Source organism: Panthera tigris, chromosome D4 (assembly GCF_018350195.1).
Source record: "Panthera tigris isolate Pti1 chromosome D4, P.tigris_Pti1_mat1.1, whole genome shotgun sequence".
Lineage (NCBI taxonomy): Eukaryota > Metazoa > Chordata > Mammalia > Carnivora > Felidae > Panthera > Panthera tigris.
In genome coordinates, this window is record NC_056672.1 from 75,448,000 (window position 1) to 75,471,028 (window position 23,029).

The following is a 23,029-nucleotide window of genomic DNA, read 5'->3' on the forward strand; positions in this document are numbered from 1 at the left end:
CTCCTCATTTTCCTTCTCTTCTCCCGAGAGCGGCATGATATCTAGCGGGCTGCCCTGGGAGAAGCGTCACCACAGCAAAATCCATTCGGGCGGGTGTTCTGACCTAGATTCAAGGGTCTCCAGTCCCGGTGCAGCACTCGGAATAAATTCAGAGGCCCAAGGAAACAGGATCAGCTTTCAAATGAGAGGTCCAGTTGCAGGATTCTAGCCCAAGCCCAGCTCCACACCTAGGGGAAGGGGGGACAACGGGGGCGCGTAGTGATGATGGTGAGTGGGTTAAGAGGCTTCTTCAGTGAGGAAAGCCACACCATGGATCGAGGCTCCTGTGTGTCTGACACACACACATATGCTATCTATCTATCCTGTGGTTCTAAACAGAAATTGAACAGTTTATTACAAAATTCAGTGAGCCATGTGCTTATACAATTAGTACTCTCTTCCTCTCCCCTTTCCCTTCCCTTCCCTTCCCTTCATTTGTCCCTTCCTTCCCTCCCTCCTTCCCTCCTTCCCTCCTTTCCTCCTTCCTTCCCTCCCTCCTTCCCTCCCCCTCCTTCCTTCCTCCCTCCCTCTTTCCCCCCTCCCTCCCTCTTTCCTTCCTCCCTCCTTCCATCTTTCCCTCCTCCCTCCTTCCTTCCTTCCTTCCTTTCCTCTTTCCTTGCTACCTCCTTGCTTCCCTCCCTCCTTCCCTCTCCCCTCCTTCCTTCCCTCCCTCCCTCCTTCCTTTCCTCTTTCCTTCCTACCTCCTTCCTCCCTCCCTCCTTTTTTCCTTCCTCCCTCCCTCCTTTTTTCCTTCCTCCCTCCCTCCTTTTTTCCTTCCTCCCTCCCTCCCTCCTTTCTACCTTCCTCCCTCCCTTCTTTCTTCCTTCCTTCCCCCTCCCTCCTTCCCTCTTTCCTTCCTCCCTCCCTCCTTCCTTCCTTTCCACTTTCCTTCCTACGTCCCTCCTCCCCTCCCTCCTTCCCTCCCTCCTTCCTTTTTTCTTTCTTCCCTCCCTCCCTCCTTTTTCTTTCCTCCCTCCCTCCTTTCTTCCTTCCTCCCTCCCTCCTTTCTTCTTTTCTCCCTCCCTTCTTTCTTCCTTCCTTCCCCCCTCCCTCCTTCCTTCTTTCCTCCCTCCCTCCCTCCCTCCTTCCTTCCTTCCCTCCTTCCTTTCCTCTTTCTTTTCTCCTTCCTTCCTTCCTTCCTTCCTTCCTTCCTTCCTTCCTTCCTTTCCTCCCTGCTTCTTTCCTTCCTTCTTCCTTCCCTCCCTCCTTCCCTCCCTCCCTCCTTTCTTCCTTCCCCCCTCCCTCCTTCCCTCTTTCCTTCCTTCCTCCCTCCCTCCTTCCTTCCCTCCCTCCTTCCTTTCCTCTTTCTTTCTCCTTCCTTCCTTCCTTCCTTCCTCCCTTCTTTCCTTCCTCTCCTCCCTCCTTCTTTCCTTCCTTCTTCCTTCCCTCTCTCCCTCCCTTCCTTCCTTCCTTCCTTCCTTCCTTCCTTCCTTCCTTCCTTCCTTCCTCTACCTGAAACTCTTCCCACTCCCCCATGCCAGCCCACCCAGGGAAGGACAGTTCCAATAGAGAGCTAACTTTTAGAAAGCCAACTCTAGGAGGAAACAAATTCTTCCTGTGGCCAGATTGACTCCTTGTAGCCAGTGTGGGCTTAGACTGTGGGTGGGGTGGGGGTGAGTTGATGTGCCTACAAGCATCCCCAGAGTCTGTGCACTGCCAGGAGCCCACACGTGACTATCTATCCCATCAGATGATTCTATAGGAATTCATGTATGAGATTTGGAGCCCAGCAAGAAGCCTCTCATGGCCAGAGACCACAGGCTGCCCCACACTGGCCAGCCCACGAGGGATCAGCACCTCTCAGAATGCTTGTTGGGAGTCGCTGGTCTGGGGGACACATCTGCAGATGGAACCACTGTGGCTGAGCATGTGTGTCTCTTGGAAGGTACCAGATGCTCCTGACTCTTCTCCCAGATGTTGTTTAATCTCCACTCCTGTCAGATGTCTACTGGCCTTCCTCTGCTTCTGTGTCCTTTCAATAACTGGGATTATCAAAGTCTGTTTTTCCCCCTTCCAAAGGGCTGTGAAATTAGATACCTCTATTGTTTTGTCTCCATAAAACTGTGGTCCCTGAAAGCTGGGAAGCCTCTAAGAGACTCTCTGGTTCTGCATTCTCATGAGGTCCTGGCAAGGGAAGGGAGTTCCTCAGGCCACCCGGCCACTTAGCAGCAGAACTGGCATTGGAATCCAGTCCTCAGGCCTCCCGGGGCAAAGCAGGTTCCTCTTCATCTGAAGTTTCAAGATTCCTGCCACACGGGCCCAATGAGCCCACAAACAATGTGGATTTGCCCCCCGTTAATCCTCTTCTGTAATTAGTTGCCAACATGTAAATGTCAGGAGTGTTCATAGTAAAGACATCGGCAGATTGGAGACATGATGGGGTCGGTGCCGTGGGCCACCTGCGCCAGTAGTGACCTGCTGCTCGGCCAGCCGCCCCTCCCTCAGGCGCCCTGCACAACGCGCTGCTGTCCCCACCCTGCAGGCATCCGACGGGGCCTCATCACCCCTGGGCCACTGCCTCTGGCTTCTAGGATTCCAGGGTTCAAGAGCCTTTCAGGATTCCCTTCCAGTAGTCGCTGCATTCCCCGGAAGGGAAAAAGGAGCCCTATCTTCATCACTGTCTCAGTCTCCCTTCCCAGTGACCCTGCAGTGCTGGGAAGGTGCCACGAGTGTCTTCCATTCATTTCCAGTGTGGACATGCTGACTTTTCTGTGGTCTCCATCTGAGGTAACCCACAGTGATCTATAAACAGGGATTATTATTATCCCCCCTTTCCCACGGCGTAGCTACAGGACTTGGGCCAAGAGTCAAGGGGCACAGCCAGGAACGGGGCCCTCAGCAGCCCTTCCAGTGCTGGTCTTTTGGATCCTGGTTGAACAGTTTTGGATCCTGTTATGCATGACTGGGGGCCATTTCCCTCGGCAGAGGGGACAGCAGTTGGGGGTTGGCTATTGAATCACTGAAGGATATACCTCTATACGAAACTTGAGTCTATAAGTAAATATATTAAATATATATATATATGGAAAAAATATTTATATATCTTTGTATGGGGGATGTGTGTCTCCTCCTTTACCCACCTGTGAGAATTTCATTGATAAAAGCCCCTTCCCCCATCCCTTGGATTAGCCAACTTACTCCGAGAAGTGTCTTCTTTTTTTCTTTCTTATTTTTGTTGCCCATCATGGGTATTAAATCGTTCCCCCATTTTTTAAAGACTTTTTTTTAAGTTTATTTATTTATTTTTTGAGACAGAGAGAGCACAAGTGGAGGAGGGGCAGAGAGAAGGAGAGACAGAACCCCAAGCAGGCTCTGCACCATCAGTGCAGAGCCCAGTGAGGGGCTTGAACCCATGAACCATGAGATCATGACTTGAGCCGAGATCAAGAGTTGGGCACTGAACAGACTGAGCCACCCAGGAGCCCCACCTGCCCCCTTTTTAAAATGAAGACAGAGGTTTTTCTTTTGTTTTTCTTGTTTTGATTTTTGTTTTTGTATTTTAGAAATGACAGGGCCGTGTCAGGGAGTTATTTGGGAGGGGTATTTGGGGTAATGTTTATCATTTTTGGACAATGTGTTCATACAACCCTTCCAGCTGATGGGAATGCAAAGAGAAGAGCAGGGGCTTAGGGGACAGGCCGGCACAACAGCACTGACATTCTGTCCATACAGAGCGCCTTTGGCCAGCCAGCTAAACTCACTGAGTCTCACTTTCCTCTTCTTGAAAATGGGAGTAATTGTACTACCTCAAGAAGTTATGGTGAGGATGCACATCAGGTGATGTAGGTAAAACACAGGGGCTCATACCTGGCACGGATTCCCTTCCCTTCCCCCTTTCTCCCTGTTTTGAAGCCTGTGAGCCAGGCATGCACAGATGTGCTGAAAAAGCAGGGATGCCTCAGTCCCCACAGTGTTCTCTGGAGGACACTAATCCAGAAATGACACACTGGAAAAGGTTATCAGAATTTGGAAAATGATGTGTGTCTTAGCCCCTCCTGGAAATCCACATCAAGGTTCTGAGAAGTTCTGCAATTAAAAAAAAAAAAAAGAAAGGAAAAAAAGCTGACTTCTCATGAATCCAATGCTACCCTATTCTTTTGGCCATGAAACCTTTTGGTCAGATAACTCATGTACCAGGGGATATTTTCCTTCTACAGCAGAGAGAGCCAGAGAAATCATCTTCTCTTGCCAATATCATAGTTTCCAAAGCATTTCTTGTGCATGGGGCTTTCTATTATACAAACACACTGAGCTCCATCCAGTCCTGGACCTTTGCATGTGTTCTTTACTCTGCCTGGGATTCCCTCTGCTCTACACCTCTGCTTGGCTTATCCCTTTGTTTCATCCAGGTCTTAGTTCAGATGTCCCCTCTTCATGGAGGCTTCCTCCCCCTGACCCATCTGCACATGGTGCCTTTCCCCCAACCCCCAACAGTCGTCCTCTATAATTTCGTTAGTGCCCTTTCTGTGCCTGAAATAGGCTTCTTTATGACTTTTCTGGGGTGCATGTCCTTCTTCCTCAAAGACACAGGTGGCAGGAATTTTCGTGTATCCCCAGGGTTTACAACAGTGTCTGGTGTGCATCGAGGCCCCCACCCAAGGTCTGTGGAATAGATGAATGAGTGGCTGACCTGTCACCCTGTTGATACTCTTGAGAGAGAAATTGGATTTTTACTTCCATTTTACGGAGGAGAAAACTGAGGCTCCGTGTACTATGTAACTTTCCAAGGTTAACGATAAGGGGCATTCCTGCATGTAGAGGCCGGATTTGCCCAGTTCCTAAGTCCTGTGCCTTTTCCATTGTAGGAAATCCATTGTTTCAGTTTATCCTTTTTCTTACGAGGAACATTAATGTGCAGAGACATGGGGGTGGGGGGCAGGTACAGGCCGCTTTTACCTTTGTGGCCCCATAGCCCGGAGCAGCCCGGAGCCCCCTGGCCGTCATCCTGGGAGCACGGAGCGAGCATGGCCGCACTGTAAGGCATAGGTCAGAAGACTAGCTCAGGAGCTGGTAGCTTACAGAGTAAATCTATTTAAATTGGAACCATGTGGCTCTCGCCCCCGGCGCTTACACACCGTGAACAGATGCATTGTTTGGTGTCAGAGCCCTTGCGTTGACTCCAGAGTTATAGTCTCTTAGAGGCCTCCACATGGCACAATGCAGGGAAGACTGTCGGGGGTGGGGTGGGGGGGGTAGAAAGGAGGGCGGAGAATCGAATATCTCAGCAAGTGTCACTTAATCCCTCTCACGCGTTGCCTTTGGGAAGGGGGTTATGTGGGGATTGCAAAGCCCGCGTGGGTGTGGGTCTAAAGCCTCAAACGCTTCCCTTTTCCGAGTATTTTAAAAAGTGAATTTGTGATGTTTGGAGGCTGTTAGCTCATACCCCCACCCTTACCCCTTGATTCTCCCCATACTTCTGAGCAGGACATAGAGCATGGAGATGGGTAGCTATCTTCCTGTAAAACCCTCAGTGGGGTATCCTGAAATGGGGACCAAGAAAAAAAAAATTGTGAATTTCTTCTTAAGCTGGTTTGGCCACCACTTACTCCCTGTCTCCTAGATAAACACAGGAAAGTGAAAGCCTTGAGGCTCTGAGCGCACATCTAGACCTAGCTCTCTGTGCACACCCTGTGGCCGTCATTGGTGTGGACATAGTCAGAGAGGCAAACATTAGAGAAAACTGCCCCCTACAAGCTTTCTGTGTTCCCGGTGAACGTCTCAGCCTCCTCAAAGTGCTTAACAGCAATTGCGAGACCCCCCCCCACTTGTTTCTTGCTACTAAGAAGCACCTACCATATGCAAAGCATCTTTATCGCAGTGCAGAGTGCCCCAAGATGAAACAGGCAGTATCTCTACCCTCAGCAAAGTTCTAGTCCAGGTGAGGGGCAAGGTTGACAACAAGGACTTTGGAGCCACACATCTGGGTGGGAAGTTACAGAAGTAACTTGATCTCACCGGTCCCCGATTTTTCCAGCTATAAAATGAATAACACTTAGCTCATAGGGGTGTTGTGAGCATGGAGTGAGCTCATGTACCTAAGCAATCAGTGAATAGTCGCTAAAGTTACTGAGTGTCTGTGTAACAGTAAACATAAGGGGAAAGACCATGCAGTACAGGGATTTTATATTTCCATTTCCTTAAGGATTAGCACACATTCCAGCACATGGTGGGTACCCAGACCCCGTGCTTTCAATGCATGAAGCGTGAGGCCAGTCAGAGAAAGGAGGGCAGAAGGCCTGCCAGGGATCTCCCCTGGGAACACAGGGAATACAGGGGAAATTTTCCTGTACAAATTTACATGGAGCGCAGACTTGCGAGGTGGGTAGAATTCAAATCGACAGCAAGATTAGAACAGTAGCCACACCAAGAAGCAAGGCATGATCATTGAACAGCTTTGCTGACAATCCAGAAGTCACCTTACAGTTTATAAAAGACTTCTGCAATCAGCACCTCAGTTGGGTCTCATGACCCTATGGGTTGGCCAAATCTGAGAGTGCTCTGAAGCTCAGAGAGGTGATGTACCTTGCCCAAAGTCACACAGCTTCTAAGTTATAGAGCATAGACTTGTTTATACCATTAGCTGCCAGTTAGGGAGTGTCTTTATGTGCCGGGAATTCTGCTCTGTGCCTTTCCTGACCTATCTGATTTCTCACCACCGCCCTCGAAAGTGAGTATTGTTACAGAATACGAAGAGTCTGCTGTTCATCTTTGGTGCCTGGCACGTGAGAGACTCAGTGTGTACTTACTGTGATCATGATCCCTATTTCACAGATGGAAAAACCGAGGGTCTGTGAGGTTTGAAGATGCATAACACAGACAGCTCTCTGCCATGTTTGAACCCTGGCTTCTCTGTTTCCATAAACCATGCCCTGTGATACACTGTGGCCACTGCCTCCAGAGTCTTCCTCACCAAAGCCGGCACCTCTCCCTCCCCTCTGTCTCAGCTCCCAAAATTTTGGAGGGGGACGCCTTGAGCTTTTTACCTCCCAGCTGGCATGCAGTGATCCTGCAGGGAAACTCCCTCTGACCCTCCCGTTCCTTTCCTCCCCAGCTGTGTGCACTTCGCATGTGAGGCCGCCGACTGCCCGGAGCTGGCGGTGGAGAACGCCTCTCTCAACTGCTCCAGCAGCGACCGCTACCACGGCGCCCGGTGTACCGTGAGATGCCGGACAGGCTACGTGCTCCAGATCCAGCGGGATGACGAGCTCATCAAGAGCCAGGTATGCGCAGGTGCTGGGCTCAGGGTCCCCTCTCCAGCCCGGGAGAGGCCGACCGGGCGGTGAGCGTGTCCCCTGCTGAATCCCCAGCACTTCAGACCGTGCTGCCACACAGGAGATACTCCGTAAATATGTGTGGATTGAATGAGTCAACCCACCGGTGCGGAATTTCTAAGACAATGGTTCCCGTGCAAGGTAGCGTTCCATACAACCTGTATCGGAGTCTTTGTGAGGGTTACAAACCTGCGGAACCAGAGGCTGAGCATTTTGGAAGGACATCTCCCAGGCAGAGCTCTGCTTCAGTTGAGGGGGCTGCTTTGGAAAGAGGTGAGCCCTCCGACAATGAGGTGTTCGCTCATTCGTGGTAATTGTAAAACAGATTGTAACACATCTGTTCGCCAGGAACCAGATGCTGTACTAGGTGCTAGAGAGAGGAAAAAAAAAAAAAATGTCACTAAGATAAACCTAGTTCCTTCTCTTCAGGAGCCTAGTGACTGTTGCCGGGAGCAGACAAGGAGTGAGGAATGACTTCACAGTGTGAGAAACACGGGTAAAGGCAAGTGCAGGGTGTGGTAGAAGCCCAGAAGGCCTCACCCTGGAAGAAGTGGCTTGAAAACCACTGGATAGATAGGCACCAGGGTGTGTGGCTGGGGAGGGAGAAATCGGTTCTCTGTGCACAGGCAGAAATGGCAGATGGAAGTCTGTTGGTGAGAAACAGCATGCCGCAGACCGATTCTTTCTTTCCAGAACTCGTCCAAGCAATGAGGCTGGGGGGCGGGCAAGCAAGATCCACCAGTGTGAGGCCCTGTTAGGTTGGTCAGGAAATTTGAGGTTTATCTTTATCGGGGCAACAGGGAGCTGTTGAAGAAGGTGATGTGGTCAGATCATGGTTGATAAAGGTCGTCTGGCTGCCCACTCGGTGGTGGCTTGGAGTCTGGCGTTGACACTGGTCACAGGGAGAGCCCTCAGGAGTCATGAGAGGAGCTTGTGGAAGAGGGAAGTGTGCTGCCCAAGGGGAATGGCCGTGGGTGGATCTGAGATGCGGCAGGATGTTGCTTCAGCCACGTGCCGCCGTGGGATCTCAGGTGGCTGTGGGGAGTGGGGTGAGGGGGCCGTGAAGCCATGAGATCTGAGGGTGCCAGGGGCTCTGTCACTAGATGCAGCCTTTCCCAGGACCCTGCCAGCGGGCGTCACCTTCATGCTGAAGGCACATAGCGCACACTACTTGTCTATGAGAGACATTTGTGTAGAGCTTCTGGGCTTGAACAGAGTCCCACGTGGGAGCCCCGGAGCCCTCGATCACTTGTCTTAGACACCTACTTCCTCGTGTCAGACACGACAGGTCTGAACTACTGTGGAAACAATTAGGCTGTTTTGGCAGCGAAGGACCTCTGCTCCCTTTGATGTGTGCTTAGGAGGGGAAAAATGTCCTTTGCTTTTAAGATCCCAGATCAACATTTGGCATCCTCAGTCCCCTGGGATCTGGCGGCTCCCTCCTTGAATGGCAGCCTGCGGGCTGCTGATGGCAGTCCCTCCCTTGGCTCTGAAGCTTGGCCTCACCCTTCCACCCGCGCGTCCCTGCCATCTTCTGGTTTGGTTCAAATCCCTGCCGACTCTTCGCTTGTCCCAGGCTTGTTCCTTGTTTATGTCTATCTCTCTCAACTACTGAACCATCAGATCTCAGAGCAGGGAGTGGCTCTTAGAGCAATCCTTGGGTTCAGTGCGAGCGGGCAAGCTCAGGTCAGGAGAGGGACCTGCCCATAGACTCAGCACAAAGGACTCACATCCGGGCCTCCAGTATCCCAGGGCTATGCCCACTCCGTACCACACAGAACAAGAGGCTCCCCATTACCTCCTGCAGAGCCAAGAAAAGATACAAAGACCAAGAGCCAGTGACCCACTGTTGTGCCATATTTCACAGGCTATTTCAGGAAAGAAGTCAGGCTCCAAGAGGTCTGAGTCTTAAGATTCTCATCAACACAATGGGAATACTAATCCAGGAGATTTTCCAGGGAGCAGTTAAGAGTGCAGCCTTTAGTTCGAGTCCTATGTATCCTCTTTACAGCTGTGTAACTTGGAGCCAATCAATATCTCTGAGCCTCAGTGTCTGCATCTGGAGAACGGGAACTGAGATACCAAATCCAAACAGTTGTGGGGATTGTTAAAAGTGAGCTGAAGCAGTGACCTCCTGGAGCCAGGATGAGACTCTGAGCTGTCGCTGGGGGAAAAGAGGGTCTTCCGACCTGCGGGATTCCGTCTGCATGCCCTTACCGTGCCCACCTCTGCCTTTCAGACGGGACCCAGCGTCATGGTGACCTGCACCGAGGGCAAGTGGAACAAGCAGGTGGCGTGTGAGCCAGTGGACTGTGGCGTCCCGGACCAGCATCACGTCTACGCCGCGTCCTTCTCCTGCCTTAAAGGCACCACCTTTGGTAGCACGTGCTCCTTCCAATGCCGTCACCCTGCGCAATTGAAAGGTATCGGGGGCCCTTTGGCTCTGCTCGGCCCTGCTTCCTGTGTGGGAAACCCAGAGGCTGCCTCCAGGCCCTCCCCTGGGTCTCCAACACTTTCAAGGGCTGGATGGGGTTTATCTGCTCCTCTGATTTCCCTCCACCAGTGCAATTTATGGAAACGGCCTGGCTGTGCAGCCGAGGAGAAAGTAGAGTGGGGATAAATATGACAAGTCTCACAGAAAAGAAGAGAGAGGGCAGGGATAAGGGAGGGAGGAGGAAAAAGATTCTAAGAAAGTAGCATTTGGAAGTGACGTGACTAGTTCACCGGATAGGATTAGGGCCCAGTAAGCCTAAGAGATACGTATTATTATTCCCATGTTATTTCCAGTGGAGGAAATCGAGCCTCAGAGAGGTTAAAGAACTTGCCTGAGGCCACACTCTCTGGGGTGGGATCCACGTTGGTGTCTGTCACCAAAGCCGCGGATCATCCTTAAGAAGGGCCAGCTGGGAGAGGAGCAGGTGTGAGTGGGGAGCCCTTGCTGGGATCCGGGATCTCCTGGGCAGCATCGGGGTGTTGAGGCGAGTGAGGCATAATCAGGCTTCCTGAAGAAGAGGCCACATCTTGGAAATGGAGAAGAGGCCGGCCTGGGTGACCTAGAATGTCAGGACTAGAAGGGTTCTCAGAGCTCTTGGAGTAAGTGATTATTTGGAAACATGATAAAACTGAGGTCCAGTGAGAGGAAGGAAGGAACATGTACAAAATCACAGAGCAAGCTAGTGGTATTTTCGGAACCAATGCTCTTGGCTTCCAGTCGGAATACTGGGTTTTAACATGACACATGATCTCCAAGTTATGATGCTTCAACTTACAATTCTTCAACGGTGCAAAAGGCGGCATGCATTCAGTAGAAACCGTGCTTGGAATTCTGAATTTTGATCTCCTGGGCTAGCAGGATGTCGTCTGACACAGCTTGTGGTGCTGGGCATAGTACCTCGCAACTGATACCTATACAACCACTCTGTCCCCACGCAGCCATTCTGTCTGCCGCCATCAGCATAGTATTCAAGAAATTGCATGAGGTATTCGGCATGTTATTAGAACATAGGCTTTGCGTTAGATGATTTTGCCCCACTTTGTAGGCTAATGTAAATGTTCGGAGCACGTCTAAGGTCGACCTGCTAAGCTAGGATGTTCAGTAGGTTAGGAATACAAATGTATTTTTGAGTTACAGTGTTTTCAACGTGTGTTGGGTTTATTAGGATGTGACCTGTCATATGTTGAGGAAGATCTGTATACCCGTTTCTCAGAGGTGCCAGGATCCTCTCCTTCGCTTATTTTATCAGAGGGAACATTGTCCCTTTATGAGACACCCAAAATGATATTTCACTCAAGCATGGGTCCTCCCTCAGATGGGTCCTGCCATGAAACATAGGTCCTACCATCATTCCACTGAGTGGGGATAAGTGGACTTCCATGGGATGCGGGGGGATTGGCATGAGGTCTATGAATTCCCTTGAACTTATATGTAATGTTATGTATTCATGAGTTGCAGGCATTTTGGTGATTGGGGAGGGTCAATAGTTTCCCCACATTTTCAGGGGGAAGCAGAGTTTCCAACGATTACTGGACATGAGTTCCTGGAGGGCAGTGGCTGTGGCTAATCCATGTTCACATCTGCTGTCAACAAGCCCAGAACCTGCACTTAATAAGACACAACAGAGTGTTTTGACCGGATGGCTGGATAAATTCATAAAAGTAATACTGCGGGAGGGGCACCTGGGTGGCTCAGCCGGTTAAGCGTCCGACTTCGGCTCAGGTCATGATCTCACGGCCCGTGAGTTCGAGCCCCGCGTCGGGCTCTGGGCTGACGGCTCAGAGCCTGGAGCCTGCTTCAGATTCTGTGTCTCCCTCTCTCTCTGACCCTCCCCCATTCATGCTCTGTCTCTCTCTGTCTCAAAAATAAATAAACGTTAAAAAAAAAAAAGTCATCTTTAAAAAAAAAAAAAGTAATACTGCGGGAAATGTTTAAGAAATGAATGAAAGAGCAAAAGCAAAATATCACTAAAATACCCCAAAAGAAACACGGGAAGCACTGATAGGATGCACCCTTTGGGTCCCCTCATTTCTAACCCAACATGATTTGAGGAAAGAAGCTATAGCCATTTCATGCGAGGTATTCGAAAGACATAGGCTGGGGAGAGGTGAAGAGACAGTGGAAATTGTAAGCCCCCCACCTTTCAGGCTGTCTGAGCCCTTCCCTTGGCCTAGATGTGGCGTGTGTTAATAACTCCAGCCCAAGAAATCACACTTCTCCTCTCAATCAGGGGCCTCTGGGAAGCAGCAGTGTGCAAATTAGCATTGATTATTATAGCCCCCGTTGTGGCTAATAATGGTTCTTAAAGTGATTCAGACCCTTCTGCCCTTGCTCCTCTGCTGACTATGGTAGAAGGGGGGTGACCCCGCTGTGGAGATGAGGCCCAGAGGGACCACCATTTTGATAGTTGGTGATCCCAACTTTGTTCTTCTCCGGAGAATGCAGAGAAGCATTTCTCCATGACACATCTGCGTGGGTGTGGGAGGCAGTAAGGACTGGGTGGAGGTCCAGCTACCTCTCTCTCGAGCTTGTTGATGCCCCTCTTCTCAAGTGAGGGGGTAAGGACGTGAACAACTTTTCCCTCCATGTTTTGTTTATTTCCCTTCCCTTTCTTCCTTTCATTTTTCCTTTTCTAGCAGTATAATGTAAGCAAAAAGCACACTATCATTAGAATCAGACAGACTGGGATTCCAATTCTGGCTCTGCCCCAGCTGTTGATCTTAGAAGAGCTATTTCATGACTGTGAGCCTCAATACTCTCATCTGTTAAATGAGAGTAGGAGTGTCCACATTGAAGAGTTGAGGACTGAAAGATATGGTGTGTATAAAATTCCAGAGCCAGAGAAAGTGCTCAGTGAATACTGAGCCCCTTCCCCAAGGGGCATCCTTGTGAGAACCTGTGCCATGACCTCTCTCCCAGCCCCGACCTCTTCATCTCATGGAGGCCTTAGTCCTGGGAGCTGTGGAGACAGGTTCCATCCTCCATGTTCCTCCCAGAACCTGGGAGGTAAGTGTCATCAGACAAGCAGCCACCACTCAGGACAGGCAATTACTAGTGTAGCCCCTGGGAACTGATATAACAAGCACTTAACTTTCTATTACCAGGGAATTTTTCTTGAATATCCTCACTTTCACTTAAATTCTGAGCCCTCTTTAAGATGTACGCAAAATATCCTGCAAACCCACAGCCTTAGAGTCACTTCTACCGAAGCACTATACTAAATGAGCATTACAAGCACAGGTAGAACCCACAAAAATGGATGAGAGGAAATATATTCTCAAGTTCAACAACAACAACAAAACTTCAAAATCATAAATGTTTAATTAAAGAGCTAAAAATGCAACATTACTTATATCACCTCATCAACCTCAACTCAACTGTGTTGGGTGCGCTTGACCGTGGAGTGGGGCTTCTGAAGTAAGCATGTCTTGGGGAGCATGGCTGGCTCATGTGGAAGAGCATGGGGCTCTTGATCTCAGGGTTGTGAGTTCGAGCCCTATGTTGGATGTAGAGACTACTTACATAAATAATATTTAAAAAAATAAAGTGAGCACGCCTTCATCCTACAAAGATCTTTCTCAAAGGTTCACATTGTACTACTAGCTTTTATTGCCTTTTCTGTCTGTTTTGCCTATTTAACCTCAGATTGAAAACTCAGTCTACTTACTTGCTTCCAGAAGATACTCAACATCATTGAGCACTTCCTGATTTCTCAAGCATTACCAAATATGGAGATGTAAGCTGAGTGGACAAAGAGAGTGGCCACATCCTATAGCAGTGAACCTTCCTACCTGCCCTCAACTCTTTTCCTCACCCCCAACTATCTCCCTGCAGAGTCTGTTATGACTTCCTTCACTGTAGGAATTGCACATTCTCTTTTCTGTCTCAGGAGGAGACCCTTCCTTCTTTCTCAGAAGCAGATAGCCAGACCCTGGAGGGTCCCAATGATCTCATCAGGACATCTTCCCCACAAAAAACAGGGTCACCCTTCCCCTACAAGAGAGATTCTCCTACAACTCCTAAGAGAATGCTTCTTTCTCCATCTGTCACCCTGGTGTTTGGGATGGTCAGGGCCCCGGATGGACTAGGATGCCACTGGGTCCGAACCACTGCTGGGTGCTGATGGTAGACCACTACTCAGATTATGCCTGGAGACTTGAGGGTCACAGTGGAGAAGAGATTTGTCCAAGATCACAGAGCTGCCTACGAGGCCACTTTTTGACATGAGCAATGCTAAGATGTAATCTGTTAAATGATTCTTCCTTTCTCACTCGTGCTCCACTCTGAGCAGTTGCTCAGGTTTTGAGAGTCAAGCCTGTTCTTACTTGCTAAAGCCCTTTAACCTTTTCTGAAGCCTGTCCCTCAACCCAGAACCCCACTGAAGACTGGAACCTCAGAGCTTGGAGAAGCCCAGAGGTTATCAAGGATAATCATTTAATTTGGCGATAGGGAAACTGAGGCCCAAAAGAGGAAGACATTACCATTAGCACTGAGGCCAGAAGGCGGGAGTCCTGACTCTAGATATGACCCTTTGCTGGGCATGCCATGCCCACCAATCTGGTGGAATTATCTACCTTGTGCCTGCCATTTGCATTCCCAAGCCTCTCCTGCATGGCAGGTGTGCAATGTTGCAGGCTCCTTTCTCTCTCTTCTTGGGAAGTTTTCCATTAGTTGTCTCTGGTGGTGAATGCATCTTAGAACAGCCTCTTTCCTTTGAGTCTAACATGCAGAATGACAAATGGGGCCCCTTGGTAAAGAAATGTGGAGGCAAAGGGCACCATTCTGGACAAGGGGGTGGAGGTTGTGAAATCTTATTGTATGACCAGTTCTTGATTTTGAGATACTCCACTCATCCAAATTCTCCTGATTCCATGACATGTTCTTTGGCTGTGCTCATGGGTAAAAGCCCTGTGGTGGGGTCAAGAGAGCACTTAGGTGGGGTGCCTGGGTGGCTTAGTTGGTTAAGCATCGACTCTTGATTTCAGCTCACAATCTTGTGGTTCGTGAATTCAAGCCCCTCATTGGGTTCTCTGCTTATGGTGCAGAGCCTGCTTGGGATTCTCTCTGTCTCCCTCTCTCTGTCTCTGCCTCTTCCCCCTTGTGCTCTCTCGCCCGCTCTCTCTCTCAAAATAAACAAACAAACAAACAAACAAACATTTAAAAGAGAGAGAGAGAGAGATAGAGAGCACTTAGGAGTCAGATCTGGAGGGAGCCCCCACTCTAGATTGAGTGACTCACATTCCCTTATAGGGACTCTGTTTTCTCACCTACAAAATGGGATTGATGACAAATTGGGTTATGAGGAACATCAAGAAGATGGCCCTGATAATTCCTTCTGGGCCTGCCTGATGGACTCAATTCCAAACAGCTATTGGTATAATTCCTTTCAGACATTTAGGAGGAGAACTGGACAATTAAACAATCAAAATGTAATCTGATTCACCTCGGCTGGAGCTATGAGAGCCCAGTTTTCCTGAGCAAATGACATGCTTTCTGGGACTGCCAAGCCCAGCTCAGATTTTCTCTTTGACTCCATGGGGTCTCAGGAGCCTAGGAATGTGCTTTCCGGACTGAAATTGGCAGAGGATGGCATGTTTCTCTTGATGGCTCCATTTCTTTTGCCTCAGCTTTTCCCTCTGACTTGTTGCAGCCTCAGTGCTGGGTGAAGTTCCAGTTGGCTCCTTTTGGTAAAACAACCATCCTGAAATCCTTTATGTCCTTGTTTCCTGTCTCATCTGGCCCAGGACTTTGTACAGAGACCTCTCCTCTATACTTCCTGTCTTTCTTCCTCTTCCTCCTCTGTATCTTCTGTTAAGGTCTATTTCTTACTAGGAACAAAGAAACTGAATTTCCTCCCAGCTCCAGCAATACTAGCCTTTGGCCGATGCAGCCTCCCAGGGGCTCGTGTGTCCTTTTCCAGTCCATCTAGCTGCATTTGTGTTTTCTCAAAACAATACAGTGGCCAATATTCTTTCACATCCTAAATTGTAGAGCTGCTGTGAACTCAAAGACAGCTTTGGCTTAAGGCCAGAGAGGTTAGGTGACTTATTCAGTGTCACATGCAGATTCATAATAGTTCATGCATTTAACAAATGGATACGAAGGACCTACTATGTGCTTGGCACTAGGCTAGGGTCTGGCACTAAAGGAATGAACAAGGTCCATTCCCTGGCTTCAGGATGCAGGCACCATGTATGACGTACTAAGAAATCAGATGTTAGGTCTCCTGGTACTTCGCAACTTGTATTCTGCCCTAGGTTAATTTCAGACTTAAAGGTGCTCCCAAAGACATTTGGTCTTCTGGGTAATCTTTTGAATAAAATAATAAAAGCAGGCACATTTCTTTGACAGTACATTTATAATTATTTTAATATTCACTAGAGATTGAAATTTCTTTAGGCACATTTGTAGGTAGGGTGAGCAAGGTTTATTTTCCTGACTTTAAAGATGAACAGATGAGGGGCACCTGGGTGGCTCAGTTAGTTAAGCATCTGTCTCTTGATCTCAGCTCGCATGTCCTTTTCCAGAGATCATCATGCTCCCCCAGGAAACACAGGCAGGGAATGAGATCAGGAGGCATGGACGTGACAGAAGCATCCAGGGTCTCTTTTAGAGCCAGATACTGCTGTGGGCAACCAGAGGCCAGTCCCTTTGGGGAACTGTGAGAGACAGCAGAATACTCCTCAGAGGTACCGCAGCTCTGGGAACTGGCATGTTAATCCACCAGCTCCATCACTGGTTGAATGCTTCTTCCCAGCAGCACTGTGATCTTGCCCTATGCGCAGGCAGCGCATGCACACATGACCACAACCAAAGGCTTCCAGCACAGGATTGCAGGTACAGTAACCATCCTTCAGAATACAGAGGTCAGGGCTAAGGGGATGAGGGCAGGACATGGATAGCATGTGTTATACCCTTTCTTCAATGCCATATAGTAGATATAGAGTAGTGGCTACGGCTGGGCATGGCAATACTGATTCTGTGTCTGCATCTCCTGGATTTTGTTTGTTGTTGGGGTGCGGGCATGTCCATGGTCCTGAACCACCAATTCCTGCTTTAGCATGGTTCTTCTTTTGAATGTGGTACACAGCTAACTCCTACATACCCTCTCCCAGAATTTACGTTTCTGGTTTGCATTCTCTCTCTGTGTCTCTGTCTCTGTCTCTCTCTCTCTCTCTCTCTCTCTCTCTCTCTCTCTCTCTCTCTCACATACACACACACACACACACACACACATTTCCTCTCTTGAGTAACATTTTGCAATTTTTATGTTATCTTGCCACTAAAGGACCATGACTTTCACTTTATAATTTGCAATGCTGATACGGTATACTTTTAGGAGTCCTAACACTTTTTCCACAGATATTTTATCTTTCCTGGGGAATTCAGAGAGGTCAATTCAGCTTATATCTTTTATAACTCCTCTTCCCCCTTCCCTAAAAGCTATAGGAGCCTATAGCTTTTGCTATGCCTGTGTACCCCAAAACACTGCCCCAGTCACAAAAGCAATGCAAAAAGCCGTTTGTAGTCTCTGGTGTTCTAGAAACCTCTCTGCTTCTATGGAAGCCAAATGAATCATCTTTTACTTGATGTAGAAATCTCTATAGTTTGCATTATCACTGTTTATCAACATGCAATCCTTTGTGGAGTTCACGGACACTAGGTTGCCTCGTGCTCACCAGACGGATCACACTGACAGAGGAGGAGAAAGAAGACAATGATTGGCGCCAGGGAGCAAGGAGCCTATAGAGAAAGTGCCCAGCACTGCCTATGTCCTCTTTCTTTTCCTCTTCCTCCTCTTCTTTCTCCCTCCTCCTCCTCCTCTTTCTCTTCTTCCTCCTCCTCCTCCTCTTCCTCTTCTTCCTCCTCCTCCTCTTCTTCCTCCTTCTTCCTCCTCCTCTTCTTCCTCCTTCTTCTTCTTCCTCCTCTTCTTCCTCTTCCTCTTCTTCCTCCTCCCCTCCTCCTCCTCCTTCTTCTTCTCCCTCTTCTTCTTCCTTTTCTTCTTCTTCTTCTTCTTCTTCTTCTTCTTCTTCTTCCTCTTCCTCTTCCTCCTCCTCCTCCTCCTCCTCTTCTTCATCCTCTTCCTCCTCTTCCCCCTCCTCTTCTTCCTCTTCTTCTTCTTCTTCCTCCTCCCCCTCCTCCTCCTCTTCTTCCTCTTCTTCTTCCCCCTCCTCCTCCTCTTCTTCTTCCTCTTCTTTCTTCTTTCTCCTCCTCCTCTTCCTCTTCTTCCTCCTTCTTCCTCTTCCTCCTCCTCCTCCTCCTCTTCTTCATCTCCCTCTTCTTCTCCCTCTTCCTCTTCTTCCTCCTCCTCCTCCTCTTCTTCTTCTTCTTCTTCTTCTTCTTCTTCTTCTTCTTCTTCTTCTTCTTCTTCCTTTATCTGTCTCTGGAGTATCTACTGCCTTCTAGTATACCAAACAGTTTACTTTTTCATATAGTTTATTCAGTTCCTCCCTATCACACTAGAATATAAGCTCCAAGAGGGCTGTGTTTGAGGAGTTTGTCCCACCATACAGAAGAGTAGCTGGCACATAGTCAGCACTGCATAGATGCTTGTTGGATGAATGAAGGCCTCTGTGCAATTCACATGGGCCCCTCAGATCTGCCAATGAAGGTGAGGTTAGGAGGTATGGAGTGAAGAAGCAAATAAGGAACCTGACAGTACTTTTCTGGACACTTTTCGTAAATGTTTCATTTTGTCAGAGAAAAGGGCTCCACTGAACATATGTAGCCAACTTTCCATGGAAAATAATAACACCTTTGTCACTAGACAAAATTGGTTCGAAGCTGCAGTTTGCCTTTTACTAACTCTGAGGACTCAGTTGGGTCAGTTCACCATCCGAGTCTCTATTTCTCATGGGCCTGCTGCGAGAATAATTGAGTAATGTGTCCATGGCACTCAGGATGTGGTGAAGGTCCATCTCGCCCCATCTCTCTGCCCCTCCAACCTTCACGTCCCCGTAGCCTTCCATGTGCTTCCAGCCCTGCTTGTTAACACCGTCCAGTAATAACTGGGGAGACGAGCGTTTCCCCTTGAGAAACCCAGGCTTTAGGTCCATCTCTAATTGTCTTGGGGGAGGTTTTTGTGCATTGACAATATATGACCTGGCAGTGAAAAGCCTAACACCTCGTGTTTTACTTTTATTTGCAACGTTCCCCATCAGGCCAGCTTCCCGGTGGCAGTCAGCACGTCTGTTGGAGCTGGCACGGCCTACAGGGGAGTGCTGCTCTCTCAGCTGCTTTGGCAAAGCTTCACTGAACACTGGGGCCTGAAAGAAATATCAAGCCTCCAGATACCACAGTGCTGTCACTTCCAGGCACGAGGGGGGCTAGGATAAGTACAGGGGCGCAGGGCCCAGAGAGGAACGGCAGGCACATGGCACCCTGACATCAGAGCTCAGAGTAGATTCTGATAGGGGCCTCCTGTGTCAATGATCAGAAAGCAGGTACATTCATCTCTAGGCTCAGATGCCCGCCTGGCAAACCAAGGAGGATGGATGGAAGAAGCACGAAGTCTCTTTCCTATGCAGTATATGGGGTTCAGAATCAGGAGTCAGTATCCTTGACTTTTCATTTACTATAGATGTGGGGTGAGTTACTCGCCAGGTTGGGTCTCCTTTTGTCACAGCTCTCTGGATCTCCTTAGGGTCTCTCAGTTGTAAATGGAAGGGTCTAGGATTCCAAGACCAAGAGCCTTCTGGCTCTTCAAGTTGGCTTAAGTCCAGGCAACCCGTAAGTTAGCTTGTCTGTCAGAGACCCATCCCCCACACCTTCCCGCCCCATCTGCTAAACCTTGCCCGCCTGTGTCCTCCAGGCAACAACAGCCTGCTGACCTGTATGGAGGACGGACTGTGGTCCTTCCCGGAGGCCCTGTGTGAGCTCATGTGCCTAGCTCCACCCCCGGTGCCCAACGCAGACCTCCAGACAGCCCGGTGCCGAGAGAACAAGCACAAGGTGGGCTCTTTCTGCAAGTACAAGTGCAAACCTGGATACCACGTGCCTGGCTCCTCCCGGAAGTCAAAGAAGTAAGTAGGGCTGGAAATACACACAAGTTCTGGGGGGCAGAGAGAGCCAGGTCTGGATATCTGATTACAAGGAAGCACTCATTTCTTTGCTAGAGGGATTAGCCGCTGTTCATTACATGCTGCCCTGTGAGAATCTAGAGGGACATTGTTAGGAACTGCCTACTGGCTGTGTGACCTCAGGCAAGTGAGTTCACTTCTCTGGGCCTCTAGTTTTCAGCAATAAGATGGGAATGATAATATCAGTTACCGCATAGGATGACTGTGAAAAATAAATGAGGATGTGTATATAAAGTGTTTGCAAGGTACCTGGCACATAGTAATTGTTCAACAAATGGTGAGTGTTAATATCATCATTGTACTAGCACCCATAAGAACCTTCTAGAAGGAAGAGAGAGGACAGGAGCTTACAGGGCTAGAATTTTATTTTAATCCACACGCAACTGAGACACTGTCTGAAACTCTTGCTTGCCTCAAGTTCTGTGAATGAATTTTCTTTAATCCCTATGCATACCCCCTACCAACCAAAAGGACAGGTAGGGGATCAGGAACGGGAAAGGGAAAGGGGGGGAGGGCATGAGTCTAGCCATCTGGTCCTTGAGACATCTCTTCTTTTATCTCTTCTTTGAAGACGAGCCTTCAAGACTCAGTGTACCCAAGATGGCAGCTGGCAGGAGGGAGCTTGTGTTCCTGTGACTTGTGACCCACCTCCGCCGAAATTCCATGGGCTCTACCAGTGCACAAATGGCTTCCAGTTCAACAGCGAGTGTAGGATCAAGTGTGAAGACAGTGATGCTGCCCAGGTAAGGCTCCTTGAACTTGAGGTTGGTGCTCTGGGCCCTCTCCTATCTGCTTACCGAAGACCGACCTGTGTCTGAAGAACAGTGTCCTCCAGTAGACTCTGAAGATGTGGCAGTGTTGTCAATGCAGACGTTAAAAAACTGGGTTCTAGTTATATTCTCTTGTAATGTCCCTGAGCCTTGTTGTCCTCCCTGAACACCGTATTTTGGCTCAGAGACTCTTAGCTTTGTAAAATGTGTAGTGTTAGAACTTTTCCGAAGGAAAGCACGTATGGAATCCCATGACCTCAAGACATCAGTTGGTTCTGGCAGCATGAAGAGAAGGGGAACCAGGCTCAGAAGAGAAGTCTAGAGTCTGGAGAACACTGGGGAAGAGAGGGAGATGAGGAGGAGATAGCAGGGTTGGGATTTTGTCTCCATCCCCTTGTGCCTGGGAGGAAGTCTGGCATTCCCACCCACTCCTGTGGGAGGAGTCTGTGACTGAAGTGCTTTTGCTGCTTCTGAGATGGGTGGGGGAATCTAGGATGGAGAAGGGGGAACAAGAGGCCAGCTCACTCCAGAGGAGCCTTAAACCCAGTAGCGGTTCCACTGTGATAGAACCCGCTGTTTGGTTGGTACACTGAGCCCCGTATTTCGCAGGTGTGCAAGAACCTTCAGCCAGGTGAGGCTAGGGGTTCAACTGGATGGGCCCCAGGCTTCACCTGCAACCAGCACTCACCCATCTTTATAGTTCCCCCCAGATGCCAGGCCCTGTCAAACCACCATCCTTAAGCCCCTCTCTCTCCTGCTCCTCACATGCAAACCAAGTCCTACCCCTTCTGCCTCCAGGACATCTCCTAGAGCTGTTCTCCCCTGTCCCCGGTGCCACCACTCTAACTCAGGCCATCGACATCTCCTTCCTGGGCCACATGCAGCCTTCTGGTCATCTCCCTGCTTTTACCCCCCTGCCTCCCTCCAGCGCATTCTCTGCATTTCAGCCTGAGCGATTTCTTCAGCGCATAGATCTTGTCACGACAATTCCCCTGCTTAAAACCCTTCTGGAACCAGTAACCCTCATCCCCTGTGGGATAAACTCCCAGCTCCTCAGGGTGGATTCGAGGCCTCTCCATCACCAGTGAGACTGCTTTCCCTCTTACCTCTGCATTCTCAGTTAAAGAGTTTCTCTTACCTTTTCCAGCTGCCTCACTTCTAATCTTCCTTCCCAGGTCAGCTCAGGCACCCATTCCTCCAGGAACCCCTTTTACTGAAGGATGATTGGCATATGATGTTATATTAGTTGCAGGTGTACAACATAGTGATTCGACAAGTCTAAATGTCACACTGTGCTCACCACACGTGTAGCTATCACCTGTCACCTTACAATGCCATCACACTACCATAGACTACGTTTCCTGTGCTGTACCTCTTATCCCTGTGACTTACTATTCAAGCCTGTACCCCCTACTCCCCTTCGCCTGTTCTGCCCATCCCCCCACTCTGGTGACTATCAATCCCAGGAACTCTTTCTTGAGATCCCTTCTACTGTTGGGCTCAGTGTCCCTCCTTGGGGTTCTCCAGCCCACCCACCCCCCAGCACTGGCCATACTGTGCTGCGACTCATTTCAGGTGCCCCCCTCCCCAGGCTGTGAAATGCTTGACCACCTCTTTAATCTTCCCTGAGTTTTCAGCACTTGGGACAGTGCCAGACACCTAGTAAGTGCTCAGGAAATGTCAAGCTATGAGAAAGAGCCACAGTGAACATCCAGAACCATCTCCTTATTTTCTAAATGAGAAAAACTCACGCTGGGAGAAGTCAGTCAGCTACCCCAGGTGACACAGCTGGGGTCACCTGAGTCAGAATCAGAGTCCAGGTCCTCCCAACTGCAGACAGACTGAATCCAACAGGCACCAGTTGAAAATCCTTCATAGAGTACACCTGTGGATGTCTGTGTACCCAAATCCTTCCCAGCCTTGACTGCCAGGGAAGCAGAAGCCAGTGCAGGAACAAGCAAAGGCCAGAGATTACCCCGGCCTCATGCAGGCTGATCAGCTCCCCTCTTCCTCCCTTACATAAAACTGTTGCTAACAGTTACCCAAACTGCTGAGCCAAATAATATTCTGGCCGTGGTCATGTTATCAAACTGGAACCCAGTCTGCCTGGGGCCTGCCAAGTACCTTTCATGGCCAGTTTGTATTTAAAGGAGAGGAAAATGTAAATTTATCAGACGACTCAAGCAGTTCTGTTTGGCAACCGGTGGAGAGGCTAGACGCGGAGGGGCAGGGTATTGCCTGTCGGCGCAAAGAATGAGGGGACGTGTGCCAAATGGGCTCCTAATACAATTGACGTTTCTAGTTTGTACCGAAAATGAATTTCCTCTACCCTCAGACCAGGGGCCTGAGAGCCAAATCTAGTATTCACCTCAGATC

The 23,029-nt window shown here is 49.3% G+C and overlaps 1 protein-coding gene across 1 annotated transcript in view; it reads left to right on the forward strand.

Annotated features, from left to right (window-relative positions):
- Positions 1 to 23,029, forward strand: part of PAPPA (pappalysin 1) — a 240,957-nt gene that overhangs the window by 175,844 nt on the left and 42,084 nt on the right. Inside the window, exons 14-17 of the mRNA XM_042964314.1 lie at positions 7,091 to 7,259; positions 9,550 to 9,733; positions 19,616 to 19,826; positions 20,455 to 20,626. Of these exons, the coding sequence (XP_042820248.1) occupies positions 7,091 to 7,259; positions 9,550 to 9,733; positions 19,616 to 19,826; positions 20,455 to 20,626 (736 nt within the window). The remainder of the gene's footprint in view (positions 1 to 7,090; positions 7,260 to 9,549; positions 9,734 to 19,615; positions 19,827 to 20,454; positions 20,627 to 23,029) is intronic.